The following is a 24,222-nucleotide window of genomic DNA, read 5'->3' on the forward strand; positions in this document are numbered from 1 at the left end:
GTTTTGTTGGTTAAGAAGATAAATTATCGGTCTCATTGTTTACCAAGGTCCCAGATATCCCGTTGGCCTTGGTATCATTCACACTTGCAGCCATTTATGGCGCAAAATTAATTGGAGTGATGGGCGAGAAAAAACTCCAATTTTGTGGTGAGCGCCAGGGAAGTCTCATTCCAGAAAATCCAGAAAATATATTGACTGCCACCGTTTTTTGGATGTGAGCATCTGGTGTTTTAGAATTAAATGATTATGACTTTGCAGAATGTACAAGGAAATATATGAGTCGTTAGCTCCTAAAGCTATAGATTGAGGGAATTGATGGAAGTGTAGTGGCTTGCTATTTCTGAAAGTGCTTTAGGTAAACAGTTGAAGGGAAAAATAATCACAGTACCAATAGGGAAGAGGAATATAGGTAGAAACCCAAGGTTTGGCTGAAAGTAGTTTGAATGGGTCCCAAAGAGGATTGAACAATGAGGCATGCTGGATGGGCTCCATGACCTTTTATCATTCTTACCTGCTTATGTCCCATTCAACCATATTTGACTCCTGTGAAACGATGTGTGCACATTGACTATTCAAGACGACACACGTAACACATGTTAAACATGCAGATTGATTTTTTTTTTTACTCTTTCGTGGGCCACAGTGCTGTTGGGGAGGGAGTTCCAAAGATTTTGACCCAGCAGCAGTGAAGGAACTTAGATACAATATTTTGATTTAGTATTATTTATAGATACTAGGGCAATTTAGGAACTAGTGCTGATTGGAGCATAGCAGTTACTCTGCAGTACAGTTTGAAGAGATGCAGAAACCAAGCTGCCACAGCGTTGCTGTCAGTGTGAGGGTATAATTGCAGTCTGACGCGTTTATATAGGCAGTTCCCATTCTATGATTTGGACATAAGAAATAATAATACAAAAAGATTGATGCGAAAGTGGGGCAGAGGTACGAGCACAGGATTTTGCAGCTGGAAGTGTGTATATCTAAGACTTTTAAAACATTATATAGATGGGTATAAAGTAAATAAGAACCAGTGATGGACTTATAGAGAATAGTGAATTTCAAATTTATCTAAAATATATGGAGCAGCTAGTCTGCCAACATAAACTGAGTGCATTGAATGAACCAATAGGCCTGAGGCCTGATTGAAATTGGGCCTCAGGCCTTATTTAAATTTGATCAGTATTGCAACCACTGAAGAATCCTGAGTTGAGAGGGCCTGATGCCTGCCCAATTCATCATGACTAATGTTGCAAAGGGGCCCTTTAACAGGCATCTGCTGAGAACAACTAAAAAATACTAAGAAATTTAGTGAGACCAAAGAAAAATGGGAACAACATATAGGGTAGAATTTTGCCGTCAGTGAGCTGGGGGTGGGGCCCGCTCGCCGACGCATAAAATGACGTGGGATGATGTTGGGCAGAACCCCCAATGTCACCCCGCTCCATTTAAATTTTCAGGAAGGCGGGGGCGCAGCAAAATTAGCTGCGGGCCCGCCGACCTGTCAATGACCAATTGAGGCCATTGACAGGATCAGTTAACCAATTAAAGGACCTTCCCATCCAACCTTAAGGTTGGCGGGTAGGCCAGGAGCCCCGGCGGAGAATAGAAAAAACATGAAACCTCATCCACCGGCGGGATGAGGTTTCATGTCGGGTTATAAAAATTGTAATAAAGTTGTTCTGTAAATTATGAACATGTCCCAACTCATGTGACTTTGTCACATGAAGGGACATGTAAGGGAATGTTTTTTTTAAAGTCCAGGCGATCTCCCTGAGGCTGCACTTAGCCTCAGGGAGATGTGTGCTCTTTCGTGCGCATGCGCGAAAGGACACACTCTCGCTTTCAGGGATTCCCCCTCCCACCCGCACAGGGAGCGCATAGCACTTCCCGCCGGACGTCACGCTGGGCGGGCCTTCATTGGCCCACCCATGTAAAATGGCGGTGCGGCCCCGATTGCTGGCGGGGATCGGCTCCGCGCCCATCCGCCCACCCGGCAGGCAGAAAATTCTGCCCATAGTGTTTTCTACCCTAACACGATGGCGGAAAGCTGGTGGGCATTCCACCCTCTGCCTTCCCTCGCCATTTTATGGGGCCCCCTCCGGGCTGTCCCCAGAGGGCCAGTAAAACCTGGTCAGTGGCTGCTAAGGCCTTTTGCACTAGCTTGTTGATAATAATTCAAATCTAAGCCCTTTAGGAAATTGTTTACGTTTTAAAATTCTAAGATTAAAAGGTAAATTATGACTTTGAAAAGTCAAGGTAAGTGTTTAAGGATCTTCTGGATCTTAGTACTCTTTGTGTGGTAATTTATTTGTAGCTGTTGTGGGTGGGTGTACATCAGTAATTTCTTTGTTGTGTTCAAAATTATAATTAGCTAACATTAAATTCATAAGAAGACATTTCTTATGATTGAAGTGTTGTGGAACATTTTTATAAAAAAAGCCTCACTTTGCTGAGATGTATTTTTGTTTTTGTTTTGGATTTCCAGCATCCGCAGATTTTTGCTTTTATATTCATGAGAATCTTTGTTTATTTGCCTACACCAAACGATTGACCCCAGTGATGAGCTGAGGGCATTAAACATACGCAGAGCTCCTTCCAAAAGGGCAGATGTGAGATTGCGTATTGTTCTGGAATTTCTCTTAAAGACCACCTGTTTAAAGTTTCCATCCAGTGATATAAAACAAAACCACATAGTTTGAAGCAAGACCAACCGAACTGTGTGCTTAAATTAATTGGCTGACCAGTCTCATTGTGCAATAAATGAAGGAAGGTTATTCTCTGCTAATCCCAGATCAGTATCCCAAATCATGATGAATACGTTTTGGAATCATTACATTCCTGAACAAAATATTTCATTTATTTTAGGATAGAACTGAGGTGTAACTTGATGCTCAGTGTAGTGTGGCTTTGTTTAAAAAGAATACAGTTGCGATCCATATGTGAACAGTTCACCAAGTGTGCACAAAAACAAGGCACCTTACATGCTTTGAAAAAAAACCCAGCAATAACACTGTATTAAGAATGTCACAATGAAACTGCCTGCTAGATTTGTTGGATGGGGCAAACAGTAACTGAATACCTTAATGATATTTTTATGAAATAATTTCATTAACTTGGTGCCTTGCTTTTCTTTTGTCAAATTCATTAATTGTGACAATTATGAAGCCAAGAAAGATCAAAATGAGGTTAACGAGGCTGGCATTAAAGGATTCAGAATTGACACAGCCTTTAAGAGCAGATATCGGATAATGCTGGTTTCTTCTGATTTGCAAACTGAAAAATTGTGTGACATTTGTGCTAACTGTTATTTGTTTGTTGTTATGATTCCTGTGGAGATCAACAAACTGAAAGAAGCAAATTTACCAAACGACCATAATGAAAAACTAATGGACAAGATTTCACCTTTCTGTAACTTTTACTTTAACAATCAAACCAAAATCAGCATAAATAAAACATGAATTAACAGGCAAATCACAGTAAATATAACTTATAAATTACACATTGAATAGCAAATACAACAAAGATAGGTCTCTCAGATTTATCAGGCAGTCTATTCAGTGTAAATGGCACCAATTTTAGCTACAAATCCTCTTCAGGTGGAATTCCAGCTCCTTCATAGATTTAACCACTGATTCTCATCAGACAGCAGCCCCCACATAACCCGACTTGGACGGGTACAATCTTCAACACAGTGACCCAAATTCTCCAGAACCTTCTCAGCTTTGCTGTTGTTGATCTTGATTGCATGGGTTCATTAGATTCATCTTTATCCAAACCACACTATATGGCCAATCCTGGTCATTCAAATACTTTTAAAGTAACAGAAATAGTGACAGCAACCTTCTGTTTGCTTGCCTCTCATTCCTGGACCTAGCCTCTGGGTTCTTCTTCTTCAACCAGCCTCTTCTCCCACCAAAACTCAGTCACATGGTCATTTCACGGTGCACCTCCCCTCCCCGGGTCACGGCATTACGGGTTTTCACGTCCTTTTCTTCAACTGCTGGCTCCAAGTTTGTAAGTATTTTGTGCTTCTGTGCCATTGTGCCAAGTTGGTCTGACCTCCGTGTTTACAGCAAGGGAAATGGCAATGGCAGCCCTGCCCTCACTCCCAACAGCCACACCCACTGACTGTGCAAAATGGTGCAGCTACCCGTGGCAGTGATAGTCATGGGAAAGTCTGGGACAATCTCTGCAAGGTATGATTCAGAGTGAGTAGATTATGCCAGACTTTTGCTTGACTAGTCTGTGGGACAGCCCTCCCAATTTTGACACAAGTCCCCAGATGTTCGTAAGGAGAACGTTGCAGGGTCGACTGGGCAGGGCCTGCCCAACTCAGCATAATGTGTGTGGCACTACCACCATGCTAAATGGGACAGATTCAGAACTGATCTAGTAGCTCAAAACTGGGCAGCCTTAAGGCACTGTGGGCTTCTAACAGCAGCAAAATTGTATTCACATCAAGCTGTAACCTCATGTCTTGGCATATCCTTCAAGCCAAGGGACCATTACCATCAATTACAATCAAGCCAGGGGACCAGCCCTAGCTCACTGAGGAATATAGGAGGGTATGCCAGGAGCAGCACCGAGCAAAGTTAAAAGTTAGTGCCAACCTGGTGAAGCTACAGCACAGGACTATATGCATGCCAAACAACAGAACCAGTAAGCAATATTCAGAGCTAAGTGATCCCACAACCAGTGATCAGATCAAAGCTCTGCGGTCCTGCTACATCCAGTTGTGAATGGTGGTGGACAATTAAGAAACTAATTAGAGGGAAGGCTCTACAAACAACCCCATCCACAATGGTGGAGGAACCTAGAACATCAAAAGATAAGGCTGAAGCGTTTGCAGTTACGTCAGCCAGATGTGCTGAGTGGATGATCCATCTCGGCCTCCCCATGAGGCCCCCAGCATCACAGACACCAGTCTTCAGCCAAATTGATTCACTCCACATGATATCAAGAAATGGCTGAAGGCACTGGATACAGCAAAGGCTATGGGCCCTGACAATATTCTGGCAATAGTACTGAAGACTTGTGCTCCGAAACTAGCTACTCCCCTGGCCAAGCTGTTCCAGGACAGCTACAACACTGGCATCTACCTAGCAATGTGGAGAATTGCCCAGGTGTGTCCTGTGCGTAAAAAGCAGGACAAATCCAACCCAGCCAATTACCGCCCCATCAGTCTACTCTCCATCATCAGCAAAGTGATGGAAGGTGTCATCCACAGTGCTATCAAGCGGCACTTACTTACAAACAACCTGCTCACTGATGCTCATTTTGAATTCCGCCAGGGCCACTGAGCACCAGACCTCATTACAGCCTTGATCCATAGGTAAGGTGAGAGTGACTGAAAGTGGCATTTGACCGAGTGTGGCATTAAGGAGCCCAAGCAAAATTGAAATCAGCTGGAATTGGGAAAGCTCTCTACTGTATGGAGTCATACCCAGCACAAAGGCAAATGATTGTAGTTTTTGGAAGCCAATCATCTCAGCCCCAGGATATCACTACAGGAGGTCCTCAGGGTAATGTCATAGGCCCAACCACCTTCAACTGCTTCGTGAGTGACCTTCCCTTCATCATAAGATCAGAAGTGCAAATGTTCATTGTCCGTATCATTCTCCATCCCAAGACACTGAAGCAGTCCGTATCTGCATGCAGCAAGCAAGACCTGGACACCATTCAGACTTGGGCTGATAAGTGGCAAGTAACATTCAGGTCATACAAGTGCCAGTTAATGACTATCTCCAGCAAGAGATAATCTATCTCCCCTTCCCATTCAACAGCACTACCATCACTGAATTCCCCATCATCAACATCCTGGTGGATACCATTGACCAGAAACTTAACTGAACCAGCTGTATAAATACTGTGGCTACAAGAGCAGGTCAGAGACACGGGAATTCTGCAACGAGCAAATTACCTGACTCCCGAAAGCCTGCCCTTCCATCCACAAGGCACAAGTCAAGGAGTGTGATGAAATACTCTCCACTTGCCTGGATGAGTTCAGCACCAACAAGACTCAAGAACCTCCACATTGCCTAGGAGGATGATGGCATGGCTGACTGTACCAAAGGTTGTAGACAGGTTAAAGAGATGAGGAAAGTTGATGAACTGTGGTAACAATCACAGACGATGCTAATTGTGACTTTGATTAAGGCTGCTTCAGTGCTGTGTCATGGGAAGGGGTGATTTCAAACATCATGTTGTGGTAAAGATGGGCTTGGATTTAAGGGACAACAAAATGCTCAAGGACTTTTGGACAGGAGAAAGGGGAAATGATCGTTTTAATAGGAAGAGTGTGCATACCTATGGAGAGGTAACCATTTGTAATGTCAGTTTGCATGAAATCCTGGAAGGAAAGTTTAGTGGCCAGTAGCGCAGTGGGAATGGGGCCATAGAAGCAGGAGTTGGATCTTATGTGTAAGATGAGCTTGGTAAGGATAAGAGGAGGGATGGGAGGAAAAGTAGAGAGAGACATAGGATCTGGGCAAGGGCAAGGGAAGTCTGCAAGAAGGTTTGTCTTTGTGAGCAAGGGAAGTGGGGAAGGGAAGAGGCAGCTGAACAAATAGCCTCAATCTTAATGATGAAGTCCATGAGCTCCTTGTGCTTGTTTCCTCCAACTGTAAGCATAAGGTGTTGATGAACTTCTTTATTATTAAGATCGAGACCATGCACTCAGCTGCCTCGGCCACTTCCTTCCCTGTCACTAGCCCACCAGGCCACACTTCCTCTGAAGCTCCCCCCTGCTCTTGCTCTGAACTCACATCTTTCTCTGGTTTCTCTCTATCCCTCCTCATGCCTTCTCCAAGCTCATCTTGTTCATGAGACCCAACTCCTGCTCCCTTGACCCTATTCCCACTAAACTGCTGACCACTTACCTTCCACTCCTGGCCCCCATGTTAGGCGATACAGTTAATGATTCTCTCTTCAGGTGTTGTCCTTCTTTAAATTTGCCATCATCACCCCTCTCCTCAAAAAAAATCCTTAGCCCCGCCATATATGCAAACTATCCTTCCACCTCCAACCTCCCTTTCCTCTCAAGTCCTTGAATGTGTTGTCGCCTCCTCAACCTGCGCACATCTTTCCTGGAGCTCCATGTTTGAATCCCTCCACATTGTACCCCGGCCATAATATTAAAACAGTACTTATCAAAGCTACAATTGACATCCTATGTGACTGATAAAGGTAAACTATCCCTCCTCATTGTTCTCAACCTGTCTGCAACCTTTGACAGGGTTGACCACACCATCCTCCTCCAACGTCTCTCCACTGTCATCCAGCTGAGTGGGATAGCTTTCACCTAATTGCATTCTTATTTATCTAAGCGTAACCAGAGTATCACTAACAATAGCTTCTCTTCCCACTCCCATAACATTACCATTGGCCTCCTCCAAGCATCTACGTGTTGCACCTTGGCAACATCATCCAAAGCACAGCGTTAGTTTTCACATGTACACTGATGACAGCCAGCTCCACCTCACCACCACCTCTCTTGATTCCTCCACTGTTGCTAAATTAGCAGACTGCTTAACCAACATCCAGTGCTGGATAAACAAAAATTTCTCCAATTAAATATTGGAAAGACTGAAGCTGTTGGTTTTGGAGCCCCACTCCAAACTCTGTTCCCCAACTACTGACTCCATCCCTCGCCTTGGCAACAGTTTGAGATTAAACCACTCTATTCGCAACCTTGGTGTTGCATTTGACCCTGGGGTAAGCTTCTGAGTGCATACGCATGACATCACCAAGACCCCTTAGTCTCACTTCCATAACATCACCAGACTTTGCCCCTATAGCTCATCTGCTGCTGAAACCCTCATTCATGCCTTTGTTACCTCTAGACTTGGCTATTCCAATCCCCTCTGGGCTGGTCTTTCATATTCTCCTCTTTGTAAACTTGAGGTAATTGAAAACTCTGCTGTCCATGTCCTTATTTGCACCAAGTCCCTGTACTTACTTGCTGACTTATATTGGCCCCAGTCAAGCCACGTCTCGATTTTAACTTTCTCATCTTTCTTATCTATGGGCAGAATCGTTGGCTCAGTGAGCGGAGGCGGGGTCCACCCGCCGAGGCGTAAAATGACGTGTGGTGACATCGGGCATGCGTCCCGATGTCACTGCGCATCATTCAGATTTTCAGTTCGGCAGGCGCGCACCGGAGTTGGCTGCGCGCCCGCCAAACTATCAAAGGCCTATTAAGGCCAGCTAACTAACAACTAAAACAATAAACTGAGCTGCCCGTCCAAATTTAAGGTTGACAGGCTGGCGAAGAGCCCAGACGGCCTTCGCACTTTTCATGGAACCTCATCCACAGGCGGGATGAGGTTTCATGAAGGTTTTTAAAGGTTTGAAAAAATTTTTCATAAAATGCATAGACATGTCCCAGCTCATGTGACAGTTTCACATGAGGGGACATGTTCTAAAAAACCTTTTTCTCCTTTATTAAAATTTTTTAAACTTAAACTAATCTCCCTGAGGCAGCTCTGTGCCTCAGGGAGATTTCTGCGCTCTTCAGGCAACCCGCATAGGGAGCGCTTAGCACTTTCGGTCGCGTGCCACACTGGGTGGGCCTTAATTGGCCTGCCCACGTAAAATGGCGGTGCCCAGCCGATTGCAGGCAGCGATTGGCTGCGCGCACGCCCGCGCCCGCTCCCACACAACCCCCCCCCCCAACGGGAAGAAAATTCTCCCCTATGTCCCTCCATAGTCTTGCCCCTCCCTATCTCTGTTATCTCCTTCAGCCTCACAACCTTCCCAGATATCTACATTCATCTAATTCTGGCTTCTTGTGCATTCCTGATTTTAAGTGCTCCAATATTGGCGGCCTTGTCATCAGCTGTCTGGGCCCTAAGCTTTGGAACATCCTCCCTGCCTCTGCCTCTCTGCCTCTCTACCTTGTTTACTTCTTTAAGACATGCCTTAAAATCTTCCTCTTTGAATAACCTTTTGGTCATTTGCTCTAATATTCCCTTACATGCCTCAGTATCAAACTTTGTTTTATAATGCTCCTGTGAAGTGCCTTGGGATGTTTTAATAGATTAAAAATGCTATCTATATAAGTTATTGCCTTTGAAGTTGACAGCAAAAATGGGGCCATACAGAGGGAATGACAAGGATAAGGTCAGGTGCGTCCTGTCCACAAAAACAGAAAAAATCCAACCTGGCTCATTACTGCCTTACCAGTCTATTCTTGCCCTGCAGCAAAGTGATGGAGGGTGTCGTCAACAGTGCTATCAAGTGGCACTCACTCACCAGTAATCTGCTGACCAATGCTCAGTTTGGGTTCTGCCAGAGACACTCACCTCCATTACAGCCTTGGTCCAAACATGGACAAAAGAACTGAATTCCAGAGGTGAGGTGAGAGTGATTATATTTAATATCAAGGTGACATTTGACTGAGTATGGCATCAAGGAACCCGTACAAAACTGAAGTCATTGGAAATCAGGGGGGGAAAATTCTCCACTGGTTGGAGTCGTACCTAGCACAAAGGAAGGTTGTTGTAGGCCAATCATCTCAGCCCCGGAATATTGCAACAGGAGTTCCTCAGGGTAGAGTCCTAGGCCCAACCGTTTACAGCTGTTTCATCAATAACTTTCTCTCCATCACAAGGTCAGAAGTGAAGATGATTGCAAAATGTTCAGCACCATTCTCAACTCCTCAGACACTGAAGCAGTCCTGCGCACATGCAGCAATACCTGGATAACATGCAGGCTTGGGCTGAAACGTGGCTGGCAACATCTGCGCCACACATGTGCCAGGCAATGATCTTCTTCAAAAAGAGAGAATCTAACCATCTCCCCTTGACATTTATTGGCATTAACCTTGCTGAATCCTGCACCATCAATATCCTGGGGGTTACCAGTGACCAGAAACTGAACTGGACAAGCCATATAAATACAATGGCTATGAAAATAGGTCAGAGGCTGGGAATTCTGAGGTGAGTAACTCACCTCCTAACTCCCCAAAGCATGTCGACCAACTAAAAGGCACAAGTCAGTGTGATGAAAACTCTCCACTTGCCTGGATGAATGCAGCTCAACAACACTCAAGAAGCTTAACACCAGCCAGGACAAAGCAGTCCACTGGATTGGCACCCTATCCACCATCATGTGGCTAAACTGCAGGAAGCACCTTTCGCCATGTTTACTTATAGGGGCCACGCACTTTCAGGTTAGTTACTGGTTTGTCATTTCAGACTACTGGCTGACTGGGTGTTTCTTGATGTGTTTTGTGACTCTGGGAAGTTCAGCTTGTCCACTGAGAACATATTTTGGTGTTGTACCGTTGTTGGTTACCTCATAAGTGGTTTGACTGCAGCTGTTGTATCCTCCAACCTAAGCTTCTGACATTCAATTGCTCTGCCACCCTTCTCCTTGGTGACAGAATTGGTGAATAGAGGGCTTCTTGCTCCCTGGATGAGGGGGGAGGAAGAGGATGTCACTTCCTTTCACTGCCTGGAGCAAGGCATCTAAGGTGGCACGATCTACAAGTCTGGCAGTCATTCCTTTAATTCACAAGTGCTTGCTTCCTTCTGCAGCCAGAGTGCACCTCCCCTTTAAAAGGTGCCAGCTACCTTTAAGTGGTGTCAGAAACCCTGATATATGGCCCCACAAACAAGCTTGCGGACCATGGATAGCACGGTTAGTACTGGACGCATGCCTGAGAGATGATGATAAACAGCAAATAGCATGAATATTATGTGTTGCCTCTTAGGTAAAATGGTCATAATCGCATTTCTAACCAGTGTCTTCACACAGTAAGTTATCAAGGAAGCTTCCAATCACTTTTTTAACTATTGAGATCTTGAAGTGGTGCACAATGGATAATTCCTATCTTTTCCAAGCATGCTAGGATGATGTCCTTGTATTTCAGGCTGGTTGTTGGAAAAATCCTTGAAACATGATTGTTAGACTTCAGCACCTTCCACTAATGTGGGCGGTAAAGTGGATGAATGAAGGCATAGCTCTGGACTAACTCTTTGATGTATCGATTTTTGCTTGTATTTGTCATTTAAAAAACAGAAGAAAATCCTATCCCTGTGGGTTCTGAACCACAATACATTTAGCACCAAAATAGAGAGAATTATTAATCACAGGTCGACACTGACAGCAAAGGTTAAATCTGACATATCGATAGTGGGCAGGATTTTGGGGTCATTGGGCAGGCGTGGCGGGTGGGCCCGGGAGGGGCCGTGAAACGGCCCGCTGCCTGACATCGACCCCTGACCGCAATTTCATGCTGGCTGACCAATTAACGGTGAACCAGCGTGAAAGGCGCGTTGAGAAGCTGAGCGCTGCCGGCATGGGGGCAGGAGGAGGGCGAGCGCTAAAGCCTGTGCACATGCGGGGGAATCGCACAATGAAAGCCCCCTGACGGCAGGGAGTTGCCTCAGGGAGCTGAAGATTTTTAAAATCAAAATTAAAGATTTTGAAAATCGGAACAAAAGCCCCCACATAGGACTCGCTCATGAACAGAAACATGATAAAAGTCACGTGAAAACGTTTTCATTTTAAAAAAAACTTAATGTCGGAAATCTCGTCCCACCCGTGGATGAGGTTTCCTAAAAAATTCAAAGGTTGCCTTGGCCAATTCGCTCACCCGCCAATTGTAAGATTGGACGGGCAGTGAAAATAGCATTCAATTAATACTTTAATGGCCTTAATAGGCCTCTTAATTATCGGCAGATGTGCTGTCAATTCTCTCGCGCGCCCACTGATTGAAATACCGCGTGATGACATCAGGACGCTCGCCTGATGTCATTGCGTGCTATTTTACACCCGATTGGGTCGGGCGCGCGCCCGCCCTTGGGATGTAAAATTCTGCCCAGTGTTTTTATTAACAAGCAACTTCCATGTCCTCTGCCAATTAACTAATATTCCTTTATTTTCCTTCTCTGACACAGACAATGAACATGTTTATATGGAACTGATGCAGAAACTCTGCAAGTATTGTCCAAAGGAATGGAAGAAGGAAGTAAGCAAAGTGAGTTGCCAGCAGCAAAATTATTACCTGCTGTTCCACTACAGCACAAAGGCCCACTGTTGAGACAGCCATATTTTTTATTTATGCAATTGTATATCACTCAAGATTAGGTTTGATGAATTCTGCTTCCTGCTTCCCTGGAATAATAGCTGGGTTGGAAAGCACTGCAAGAGTAATGCAGTTAAAGGCTGCTGAGCATGTCCAAAACAACAAAAACAAAGTTTGTGTGGTTTGTGATTTTTTAAAAATTCATTCATGGGATGTGGGAGTCGCTGGCTAGGCCAGTGTTTATTGCCCATCCCTAATTGCTCAGAGGGCATTTAAGAGCAAACCACATTGCTGTGGGTCTGGAAACACATGTAGGCCAGACCAGGTAAGGATGGCAGATTTCCTTCCCTAAAGCACATTAGTGAACCAGATGGCTTTTTACAATGGTTTCATGCTCATCATTAGACTTTTAATTCCAGATTTTTATTGAATGCAAATTCCACCATCTGCAGTGGCAGAAACATTACCCTGGGATTGCTAGTCCAGCGACAATACCACAACGCCATCGCCTCCCCATATTGCCATCGGACATCTGAATTGTGCAGCTCTCCTCCTTTGTAGGTGTAGCTGTTTTTTTTTTAAAGATAATGTAGTTACATCCTTCTTATACTTGCAAGCAGTAATAATGCAGTGAATTTAATCCTATTGGAGATCCCCTCCATTGTGACATTTGTCAAAAGTTAGCTAGCTCTGTGTTAAATGCCAGGAGGGGAAGAGGGCACGAGAAGAGACTGTACCACAGCGGTGATGGCAACATATAATTCGGCAGGAAAAGACAAACTTGCTACAAAATGCCGATACCATCCACAATATATTGTGTTCATTGCACACAATCTATTTTGCTTCATCTGAATGAATGTTACTGGAATTGTTAAAAAGACTTTCCTATTTTCGCTGCGCAATCACCAGCACGAGACATCATAAAACAGCAGAAAATGGCTGCACTGTCTACTGATGCATCCTCAGTATCAACTTGGTTGTCTAATTCAATCGATAAATGACATCTTAGCAAATATAATTTTTAGTTACAGCTGCACCCAGTGTTAGTGAATGTTTTGTCAAGAGCTGAAATAGGTCGATAACAGTAACACAAAACGAGCTGACAGCAGATTGGCCATTGGTTTTACACCACATTCAGTTGTCTTTTGCTTTGACTTCATTGACCAATTGAACTCCTTTATCTCTAGGTATGATGAGTTACTGTAATTGACATGTAATACAAATAACGTTTTGTAATTGAAACAATAATTCTCTTTGTTTTGGGTTTCGTGTACAGTATGAGAAGGTGAAAGGGCATGCAACCTGAAGTGTTTTGAAGTTTTTCATTGACCGCCTGTGACACGGTGTAATTCATTTTTCTGTTCTTTCTGCAGGGCATTGACCAGTTTGGCCCACCTATGATTATTCATTTCAGGGTACAGTACTACGTGGAGAATGGGAGATTAATTGGGTAAGACTAATGTGATTTGAAGAAGATTAGTAGCGTGAACTCAGTGGAATTCTTGCTTTACAGTGTCTAGGACAGTACACATCTGTGAGAGGCTTTTGGTCAATTTTCACAGTCTATTGTTGCTCAGGAATGACAAATTTCACACCAATGTACTTATTGCTGCCGTTTGTTTTATATGCGCCTTCAACCAAACTGAAGCCAAACCAGTTTTTCCATTTGCTTATGATTTTTTCTAATGAATGCTTTGAAACTATTTAAGATGTGCCATACACCAAGATACAATGGGCAGAAAGAAATAAGAAAATTGCATTGTAAATTGTTCTCTTTCCTCAGACACTTTCATTCCCTTTCAAAACCTCTATCATCATCACTCTCTTCAAGAGGTCCAGCACTGACTCCCCTGTCACTGCTAACAACCAGTCTTTATGTAGCATCTTTAACAGAAAAGTGTCCCAAAGAACTTCACAGAGTTATAAACATAAATGAACACTGAACCAGAGAAGAAAAGATTAGAACTTGACGAAAGTTGTGAAAGTAGTGGGTTTTAAAGAAGACCTTAAAGAAGGAGGTAGTGGAATTTATGGAAGGCAATTCTTGAGTGTTGGACTCAGGTACTTGAATGTATGAAAGCCGGTTGTGAGGCAAAGGGAAAGCAATGCACAAGAGATTGGCATCAGAGGAAGATTTAGGAGAGGGTTGGAGGAAGCAACAGAGAGCGGCAAGACCATGAAAAAATGTAAACACAAAGGGCTGGATTTATCATTCCCCCATTGTGGGGTTGAAGGTCGTGGGGGGGGAGGGTGGGTGACCTTTCTGCCACCTGCTCAACCCGGTCCCCAACCTGTTTGAACATTTAATGGCCACTTAAGGCCTCATGCCACTGCTGCTGCTATTTAGCCAGCAGTGAGGGAGACCCATGTAGGAAGCTAATATGTAGGTGTTGGGCAAGGCGGGGGAACCTCTTGAACCCAGCGCCTCCCCCACCCCCTCACTGAAACCCCCAACCCTGGGCTTACCTAGGCTCCTCTGCATGGTGGGATTGCCTGTCGTCCCAGCAGTGGCCACCTCTCCTGGCTGGCACTGTTAAGACTACAGAGCCGCCGGCTATCCAATTGGCCAGCAGCTCTCTAAAGTGGGACTTCCTCCCAAGAAAGGAGCAGTCGTCTGGCCATAAAGCAATTAACGTTGCTCCCAGTGTTAAATTGCTGTGTGGGGTGGGGGTGGGGGGTGCAGTGGGGGTTTGGTGGTGGGCCAGTTCTTGGGATTGTAGGTGGGCTCACCCGACTTTTTAGCCAGGTTGGTGGGGGGAGGTGGTCACAGGGACCACGCCGCCCCATAAAATCTAGCCCAAGAATGTGTTGGGAGGCAATGCAGGTCAGCAAGGGAAATATGATAGCTGGGTGGGATAGGATGTGGGCAGCAGAATTTTAAATGAGGTGATATTTATGGAAGGTGGAGGGTCGATGACTGACCAAGAGTAATCATATCTGGAGGTGACAAAGGCATGATTTCAATAGCAGGTGGGCTGAGATAACTGTGGGAGTGTGTAATGTTCCAGTGATTAAAATAGCCAGTCATTGTGTTGGATAGATCAGAAACTCAGCCCACGATTAAACAACGTGCAATTGGGTTCAGCCTGGGACCTGGCCAGAGATGGGAATGGAGTTAATGACGAAGGCACAGGGATTTTATCAGGCCTTCAGTCTTCCTAGTGTTTAACTGGAGGAGTTTGCAGATGATACAGAAATTGTTTGTGTGGTTGACAGGGAGGAAGTATGCTGTAAATTGCAGAATGACATCGTTGGACTGGTCAGATGGGCAGAAAAGTGGTAAATGGAATCCAATCCAGAGAGGTGTGAGGTTATTCATTTTGGGAGGCAAACAAAGCAAAGAAATACATAATAAATGTTAGGATTCTGAGAAGTAGGGGAACAGAGAGAAGTTGGAGTGCATGCCCACAGAACCTAGAAGGTAACAGGGCAGATAGATAAGTTGGTTAAGAAGGTGTACAGGATACTTATCTTTATTAGCTGAGCAATGGAATATAAGAGCAGGAAGGTTATGTTTGGACAGTTAAAGTACTAGCTAGGTCATAGTTAGAATACTGTGTATGGTTCTTTTCTCTGGATTACAGGAAGGATATGATCGTACTCAAGAGGGTACAGAACACAGTTTACAAGGATGTTGCCAGGAATGGAGAATTTTAGCTATGAGGAAAGATTAATAGTCTGTGGTTGCGTTTTTGGAACAGAGGAGGCCGAGGGAAGATATAATTGAGATATATAAAATTATAAGGGGCCTAGATAGGTCCTTCCTATCCAACCAGGGAGATCAAAAACTAGAAGGCACAGATTTAAAGTAATCAGCAGAGGATTAGAGGGGAGTTGAGAAGAAATTCTTTTCACCCAGAGGGTGATGGGGTGTCTGGAGCTCTCTGTCCGAAAGGGTGGTAGAGACAGAAAGCTTCAACACTTTAAAAAATACTTGGAAACGCACTTGAGAGTGCCGTATTCTACAGGGCTACGGACTAAGAGCTGGAAAGTGGGATTAGGCTGGATCATTCTTTTTTGGCTGGCACAGACATGATGGGCCAAATAGCCGCCTTGCACTGTGTTCCATCCAAAATTGGCTCAGTGACAGGAAACAAAGGGTAATAGCCGATGGGTTTTTTTGTGAATGGAAAACGGTTTCCAGTGGTGTTCCACAGAGCTCAGTGTTGGGGCCCTTGCTGTTTGTTGTATATATTAATGATTTAGACTTAAATGTGGAGGCATGATTGGAAAATTTGTAGTTGACAGAAAAATTGGCAAAATAGTTGATAATGAAGAGGATAGCTGTCAACTCCAGAATGATATGAATGGTTTGGTTGAATGGGTAGAGAAGTGGCACATGGAATTCAATCCAGAAAAGTGTGAAGTAATGCATTTGGGGAGGGCAAACGAGGCAAGGGAATGCTCAATAAACGGGAAGTTACTGAGGGGGGTTGAGGAAGTGAGAGACCTTGGAGTGCATGACCACGGGTCCTGGAAGGTGGCAGGACAGGTGGACAAGATGGTGAAGAACGCATATGGAATACTTTCCTTTATTGGGCAAGGTATTGAATACAAAAACAGGGATGTAATGATGGAACTGTGTAAAATGCTTGTTAGGCCACAGTTGGAATTTTGTGTACAGTTCTGGTCACCACATTACAGGAAGGACATAATTGCTCAGGAGAGAGTGCAGAGGGGATTTACAAGAATATTACCAGGGCTTGAAAATTGCAGCTATGAGGAGAAATTGGATAGACTAGGATTGTTTTCCTTAGAATAAAGGAGGCCAAGGGGTGACCTAATTGATGTGTACAAAATTATGAGGGGAGGAGATAGGGTGGACAGGAAAGACTTGTTCCTCCTAGCTGAGGGGTCAACTACCAGGGGGCATTGATTTAAAGTGATTGGTAGACGGATTAGAGGGGACATGAGGAAAAGCTTTTCACTCAGAGGGTGGTGGGTGTCTGGAATTCACTGCCTAAGTTGGTGGTTGAGGCTGAAACCCTCAACTCATTTAAAAGGTACCTGGATCTACATCTGAAATGCTGTAACCTGCAAGGCTACGGACCAGGTGATGAAAAGTGGGATTAAAATGAGCAGCCAGTTTCTTTTTTCTCTTTTTGGCCAGTGCGGATATGATGGGATGAATGGCCTTTTTCTACACTGTAACGTCTCTACGGTTCTATGGTTCTATTTTCTATATCTTGACATTATGGGCTGAAGTTTCATCTGGGTGCAGAGGCGCATTTCAGTGCAGGAATGGCCACGCTTAGTTGTTTGTTGGAGGAAATCCAATCCTCCCCTGCAATTCCAGTGCCGCGCCATTTTACTCCTTTTTGTGGGTTGGGAATTCCTAGTGTGCAAAATGCATACCCACCCCTGCTGAGGTTGAATCCCCCATTTTAAATGGGAGATGTAAATCACATTTCTTCCAACACACCATTTTCATCTGGTGGTGCGGGGTTTTGAAAGCCCATTAAAAGCACACCAGTTTTGAGAGTTCTCGAAGAGAATGGAAAGCCTCCTGAGGAGTGCAGAACATTCTGAAAGGTAAATGTAAAGTGTTTTCAAATCTTCACACTTTCAAATGTCACTATCATGGTAATGTAGAAGTATTTTTAATGCAGTGATTCATCTTAAGATCTGTGCTTTAAAGGTATGTTGATCCTTATATTGACTAGCCTTGTTTGTGTATTTGTTCACATGCAGCACAGTGCTTTTCCAATGGATAAGGCGCCATAATGCTGTAAAAAATGTAACCAAAATGCCCTGTCAGCCTGTGTTGTCATCTTTTCTACTGTGATTTAAATGGCTGTGGCTGATAAAAATAAACTGGTTTTGACACTTGAAAAAAAAATCTAATCACCAGCTCCCTTACATTGATTGACAGAAACTCTGCCTTCTGAGCACCTTCTGTTCTTTCCTTCCCAGAGAATAGTCTATTGTTTGGACAGTTGTGGCCATTATCAGTGCTTGGCTGAGTTTCAAGTTTTAATTGGTTTAAGCACAGTAAGTGTTCCATTCATCTGTGAATGAATAGTTTCAAGAAATTGTAATAACAGATTGTCACTTTGATGTGGTTTCTGGTTTGCTTACACAAGCTAAAATGATTACAAGTATTACAAGGTAATTTTTCACATGACAGAATGCATTTTTCTCAATATCAGTGATAAAGGCTTTTATTAGATGATGAGAGGTTTATTTTTTCTTCAAGGAATGTAAAATATTTTTTGTTGATGTTACATGGAACTTGAGGACTATACATAGTACATACTGGGTGAATGGTTATCGAGGAGGATACACGGGGAGGCATAGAGATGGCATGAGCGATCTGAGGATCTGAGGGGGCATGGGCTGGCATGGGTGGATGGGCAGTGAGGGAGGTGAGGTGAGGTTTGGGGGGGTGGTTAAACACTGTTGGGAGCTGCGATGATGTGTTGGAGAACTGAGGGGTGTCTTCTAGCTGGCCCACCTCCTCACCCATACTCTTCACATACTCCAGCACGATTTGCAAACTGTACTGCAAACCTGACCCCAGTGTGTAAAGGTAAAAATGAGTGTGAAGTTACACATGGGTTGGGTGTGCAGCTTGTGAGCCATGAAAGTGTGCAGATTGGGTTTTCCCGAGCCCAGAAGAAGATTTGGCCCTGTGGCTCATCCAAAAGTAGAGGCCAAGCAGTCTAACAGCAGGCGGGCACTGGGTTAAAACCCAGCTCCCCTTCTCCAGCACCACTTATCAGTATACATGTGACTTCACTTTAAAATGTAATAGCTGTGTTTGCCAGAGATTCTAATCTAATATTTTTTCTTTGCAGTGACAGAACAGCTAGATACTATTACTACTGGCACTTGCGGAAACAAGTTCTTCAATCCCAGTGCATGTTACATGAGGAGGCCTATTTTCTACTTGCTGCTTATGCTTTACAGGCAGACCTCGGCAACTACAAAAGGCACAAGCATTATGGGAAATATTTTGAGCCAGAAGCTTACTTTCCTCCTTGGGTATGACCTTTTAAAATGCTATTTCTTTAAAGTATACAGATACAGAAACAGAGGAGCCATAACTCCACTAGTTTGGTAGGATGTAAACCTGGAAGATCTAACAGGGCATGAGGTTTGGAATTTGGGACTCATGGTTCAACAGCTTTATACAACCTTTAAATTCCACCCTAAATTTCACTGAACGCTAAGGTAAGTTCATAGTCACTAAGTGCAGTCATGCAAATGTTGGGACTGGGTCAGGTTGACATCATCAGTCATGAGTTCCAACATTTACATCCGGAAAAAGACCCTACAAAAGATGCAAATTTATGTAGGGTTTTACTGAGCTTGAAACCTGAAAATAATAGTGTTTGGGTCTATTATAGAGAACAAGGCTCTCTCCTTCCATCTAATGATTTAGGGGACTTACTGCTATTGCCCCAGGAATTACTGCTGCCTTTCTGCCGCTGCTCCCTGGGGTCAGAGGGCAGATTGCCAGGCCCCTACTTCCAGCCATCAATTCCATCAAGCCAATGGCCATCCAGGTGGGAATGACAAGAGGTAAATAGAGTGGTATGGGAGTACAGCAGCGCTCTGCGCCAACCAGTTTTCCCTCATTTTCTGCTGCTATCTTGTCTGATTTCAGCTATGATAGCATCAAGTAAATCCAGCCACATGATAAAATCATGGTTGTGGAATGTATAATAAAACCAAATGACAGGATCACATTGTAAAGTTTGTTGCACATTTACGCTGCTTGTTTGGAGCAAAGGGAAAGGTTCGGAAGATCAGCATTTAGTTTCTTAGTTTCTTTAGGCAAGAATGTAGCACTTACTATTACGCTGGATTCATAAGGAGAGCAAGATGAAACCTATCTAAGGTATAGTTTTTTTTTTATTTTGGTGTGGTTTCCAATTTATGTAGGAGTTTCTCTTCTAGCTCCGCCTGCACAAATTTGCGTATTTGTGCCACGCAAGTGCCAGGCAATGACCATCGGCAACAAGAATGAATCCAACCATCTCCCTTTGACATTCATTGGCATTGCCATTGTTGAACCCCCACTATCAACAACTTGGGGGTCACCATTGACAAGAAGCTTAACTGGACCAGCCATATAAATACTGTGACTTGAAGGACAGGTCAGAGACTGGGAATTCTGCAGTGATTCACCTCCTGACTCCCCAAGCCTGTCCATCATCTATAATGTACAAGTCAGGAGTATCATGGAATACTTTCCACATTGTTTTGATGAGTGCAGCTCCAAAATCACTCGCCACCTTTCAAGACAAAGCAGTCCGCTTGATCAGCACGCCACCCACCATCTTAAACATTTACTACCTCCACCACTGATGCACAGTGGCAGTAGTGTGTACCATCTACAAAATGCACTGCAGCAACTCAGCAAGCCTACTTCAACAGCATCTTGCAAACCCATGTCCTCTACCATGCAGAAGATTAAGGGCAGCAGGTGCATAGGAACACTACCACCTGCAAGTCACAGGCCATCCTGATTTGGAATTATATCACCGCTCCTTCACTGCCAATATCCTGGAACTCCCTCCATAACAGCAATGTGGGTGTACCAACACCACATAGATCACAGCAGTTTAAGAAGACGGCTCATCATCACCTTCTCAAGGACAGCCATGGAAAAGCAATAAATGCTGCCCTTCCACACTCCACGAATGAATAAAAAAATCTTATTGGTTTTTCCAATTTTGAGCTTTTGATCATTTTGACCAGCAGCCCCTGTAAGATGTCCAGTGGATGCAGAATTTTAAACTGTGCAAAGCTAAAATGTTTCTGTATTGAAGCATATGCTCGCTTTTCACATTTTATCAAGTTAGGTCACAACAAGAATACACTGACTGTTAGCAAGGAAAACTGTTTATAATGAACTGTTTAGACAGGAAAGGGGTCTATGAGAATGATAAAAGCTATGGGCCGTAACTTCTGACTAGCGTCGGAAAGTGTTGGCCCACAGGAATCAGAAGAAATAAATACCTACTTACCTGGTCTTGAAAATTACGTTGACACTTCCATTAGCCAGAGCTGCTTGGGGCCTGTATTGAAAGACTCCTCGCAGGCCCCAGTGAAGTCTAGCTCCAGCGGATTCAATGAGGCCAACAACCCCACCACTTTTTTACGGCACTTGCTGCTGTAAAGTCGGTACATCTAAAGGGCCAGGGAACTTGACAGACCAGGGAGAAGGTAACTGGATAGGATTTGGGGGGTTGGGGGTGTCCGTGATGTGGGTCGGAGGTCTGGGGAAGGTGGTGGGGGGAAGTCGGTCAGAGGTCTGGGGAGGGAGGGTCAAGGTACGGGGTTGGGGTGGTGGGGGGGGTTGGGGACGATTCCAAGGTCAGGGCGGAGGGTGGGTTAGAGGTCCAAGGGGGTTCGTGGGGTTGTGGGGGGGGGGGGGGGGGGGGGGGCTGCTCCGAGGCCAAGGGTGTTGTGAGATGAGGGACTCGGTCCGGGGGGGTTCGTGGGGAGGGGTCGGAGGTCTGGTGGGGGGGCGGGGGGGAGGGGGGTCAGGTCATGGAGCAGGGGGACGGAGGTTTGCGGGGTTGGGTGGGGGGGTGGAGGATGGAGGCGGTAGGTGGGAGTCGGAGGTCCGGGGGGTGGGGTTCGTAGTGGGAGTGGTGGGGAGGTCTGAGGTCGGAGCGGTCAGTTGAAGCTCGGGGGTGGGGGTGACTGTCGGAAGTCCATGGGGGGGTGGTCCAAGGTCCAGAGTGGAGTGGGGAGTGTTGGGGGGGTATCAGAGGTCAAGGGGGTGGCTGGTGTCAGAGGTTGGGGGTGAAGGGGGGTGTTGGATGTTGGGGGAGTGGTGTCCCGTCGGGTTGGTTTGGGTCTTCACAATAGTTACTCAGGAGTTAGAAGAGATTTTAATTCTCCTAACTTATTCTGGGTAACTATTGGTATAACCTTGGCGGAACCAGCCGAAGTTTGCTATTTAAACTGTATTTTCGGATGGCACAGCACAGCGCAATTGTCCAGAGGAAGTTAGCACATCTGGGCAATTGTCGTGCAAACCCTTACCTGGGAATTTCCCAGAGGGCTTCCCCAGTGCATCTTTGGGATAACCCCCAAATCCAATGCTGGGGAGCTCGGCAGTTACAGGCCATTATGTAATAACGCCTAATGCTGTCTTCTCTTAAAATAATTAAGTTAGCAATTTGCTACTTATGGGCACTGAATATCCATAATGACCTTAGTACACAGACTGAAAAAGACAACACATAAACCACAAAATAACAGGGGATTTGAACAACTATATACTTAAGATATTTCTTCGAGCATTTAAAGACAATTTATTGCATCTGAATACACTGAATCTCATGTTTTTTTAAAAGCCTTGCAGAATAAACTTATGGCAAACTTTGCTTTGTAAGTAAGACGTGTGTGCCTTTATATGTATTGGTGTGTGTGTATCTATGTATATACTATGTGCGTGTGTGTGTGTGTGTTTTAGATTGACAGAAGTGAGTTTGCCATTTTGATTAGTCATTTCTTTACCTTCACAAACTCTTAAAGTTTAGTGTCTCAGAGCTGATTCAAATCCCAAAACTGGCATCTTTTGATCCAAATAAATGTAATAGTAGGTTGCAGCAGCTGTGTGTTCCAGCCTGGAAACAACATGAAGTAGAAATTAAGGGAGCAAAAGTCATATGTTGTAACATATGTAAATTTTAGGCTATTAGACTGTGGACTTGGAGACCAACATTTTGTGCTAACAGTTACTAACATTAGTGCATTTTGATACAAGTCCAATAATTGTTCATTTGATTTCAGCTCCTTATTTTCTTAGCCTCTGGCCTCTGCTCCAGCAAAGCTTCAGCAAAGAGATAAATGCGAAGTAAAATGTGACTCCTCCATGCCTTTGATTTTGGTCCTTTTTGGCAGTACACTGTGCTCATTCATTTGAAGGGCAGTTGGCATGGAGCAGGGACTCTGATGTGTTTTGGTTTATGAGATTGGGTGGGAAGTGATAAAACTCATCAGACATAATATTAGCAACACATTGCTGTGAAGAAAATGTGTCAGACATTTTACTACTCATTTTTCATTTCACAGAGCTGTGATTCAAATTGCATTTAAAAATTGGAGACAAAGGAGAAAAACAATTAGTATACACTGGGAAAAACATCTGAAAATTTTAATCAATATATTTCACTATATGCAAGAACTGAAAACATCACTATCAGGTCTTAAATTGGGGTGTTATTTTGTTCTGTGTAAAGCTAATATTAGGTTTCAATGACAGTTTAATAAAAATATTTTTCTTCATGGTATATCCCATGGTTACAATAAACTGTATATATTATATTCCATTTTAAGAAGCCAGTTTTTTTTTTATCAGAACACCCACAGACAGATTGGCTGAGCTACATGTTGCTAGTGAGCTGCATGGAAAGTATATTGATTCAGCACCCTAAAAACTAGGGCAGAATCATCCCAGATTTGCACTAAGTGTGGTAGCGGGCGGGAAAAACGATGTATCATCCCAAACCCGCCGCCTTAATTATGCATTCTCCAATTCGCCTGCCACGCCGTCACCTCGCCGCTTCATCATGCCGGGCACCACATTTAAGGTACAGCCGCGCTCAGTACTTCTAGCCCAGCACTGCAGCAAAGAAGACATGGCCCTGAAAGGCAAGAAGGCTGCAGCCCCAGAGCGCCTTTTGGATGCTGTGGAGGCCCACTGTGAGATCCTGAACCCTCGCTTTGGCCACAGGAAGGGCAGCAACATTACCACTCTGGCTTGGTAGGCAATGGCAGTGGTGATCAGTGCCAATGCTGCACAGAAGAGATTGGCCATCCAATGCAGATAGAGGATGAATGATCTCATCCCTGCAGCCAGGGTAAGGCAACCATCTCATCCATCTGAACTCACACACACTTACTGTCAGCTCACTCACTGCCAGCTCAAGGGACACCATCACCCATTCTCACGCACACACCCTCACATCTCCATCTGGCCTCATCTCCTCTGGAGACTGCTTCCTCAGCCGTCACCATCTTGAGGCCACTTGCACAGATCAACGTGTCCCACATACACCCTGGGTTACCCTCCTTCTCCAGTACAGCCCTTGCCCTGCAGCCTCTTCCCTTGCCTGAGGCCACTTCTCCCCACTTCCCCAGGCAAGCCCTAGCCCTGCAGCTGTTGAAAAGCCACCCACATTTGGCTGATCTGGTAGGTAGAAACCTGCCTGTGAGCACCCCCCCAA

At 44.6% G+C, this 24,222-nt stretch overlaps 1 protein-coding gene across 1 annotated transcript in view; it reads left to right on the forward strand.

Moving 5' to 3' along the window:
* frmd6 (FERM domain containing 6) overlaps window positions 1–24,222 on the forward strand; it is a 160,213-nt gene that overhangs the window by 81,126 nt on the left and 54,865 nt on the right. The window contains exons 4-6 of the mRNA XM_078562598.1: window positions 11,904–11,983; window positions 13,405–13,481; window positions 18,829–19,015. Coding sequence (XP_078418724.1) covers window positions 11,904–11,983; window positions 13,405–13,481; window positions 18,829–19,015 — 344 coding nt within the window. The remainder of the gene's footprint in view (window positions 1–11,903; window positions 11,984–13,404; window positions 13,482–18,828; window positions 19,016–24,222) is intronic.

The sequence above is a fragment of the Cetorhinus maximus genome, chromosome 18 (assembly GCF_964194155.1).
Source record: "Cetorhinus maximus chromosome 18, sCetMax3.hap1.1, whole genome shotgun sequence".
Lineage (NCBI taxonomy): Eukaryota > Metazoa > Chordata > Chondrichthyes > Lamniformes > Cetorhinidae > Cetorhinus > Cetorhinus maximus.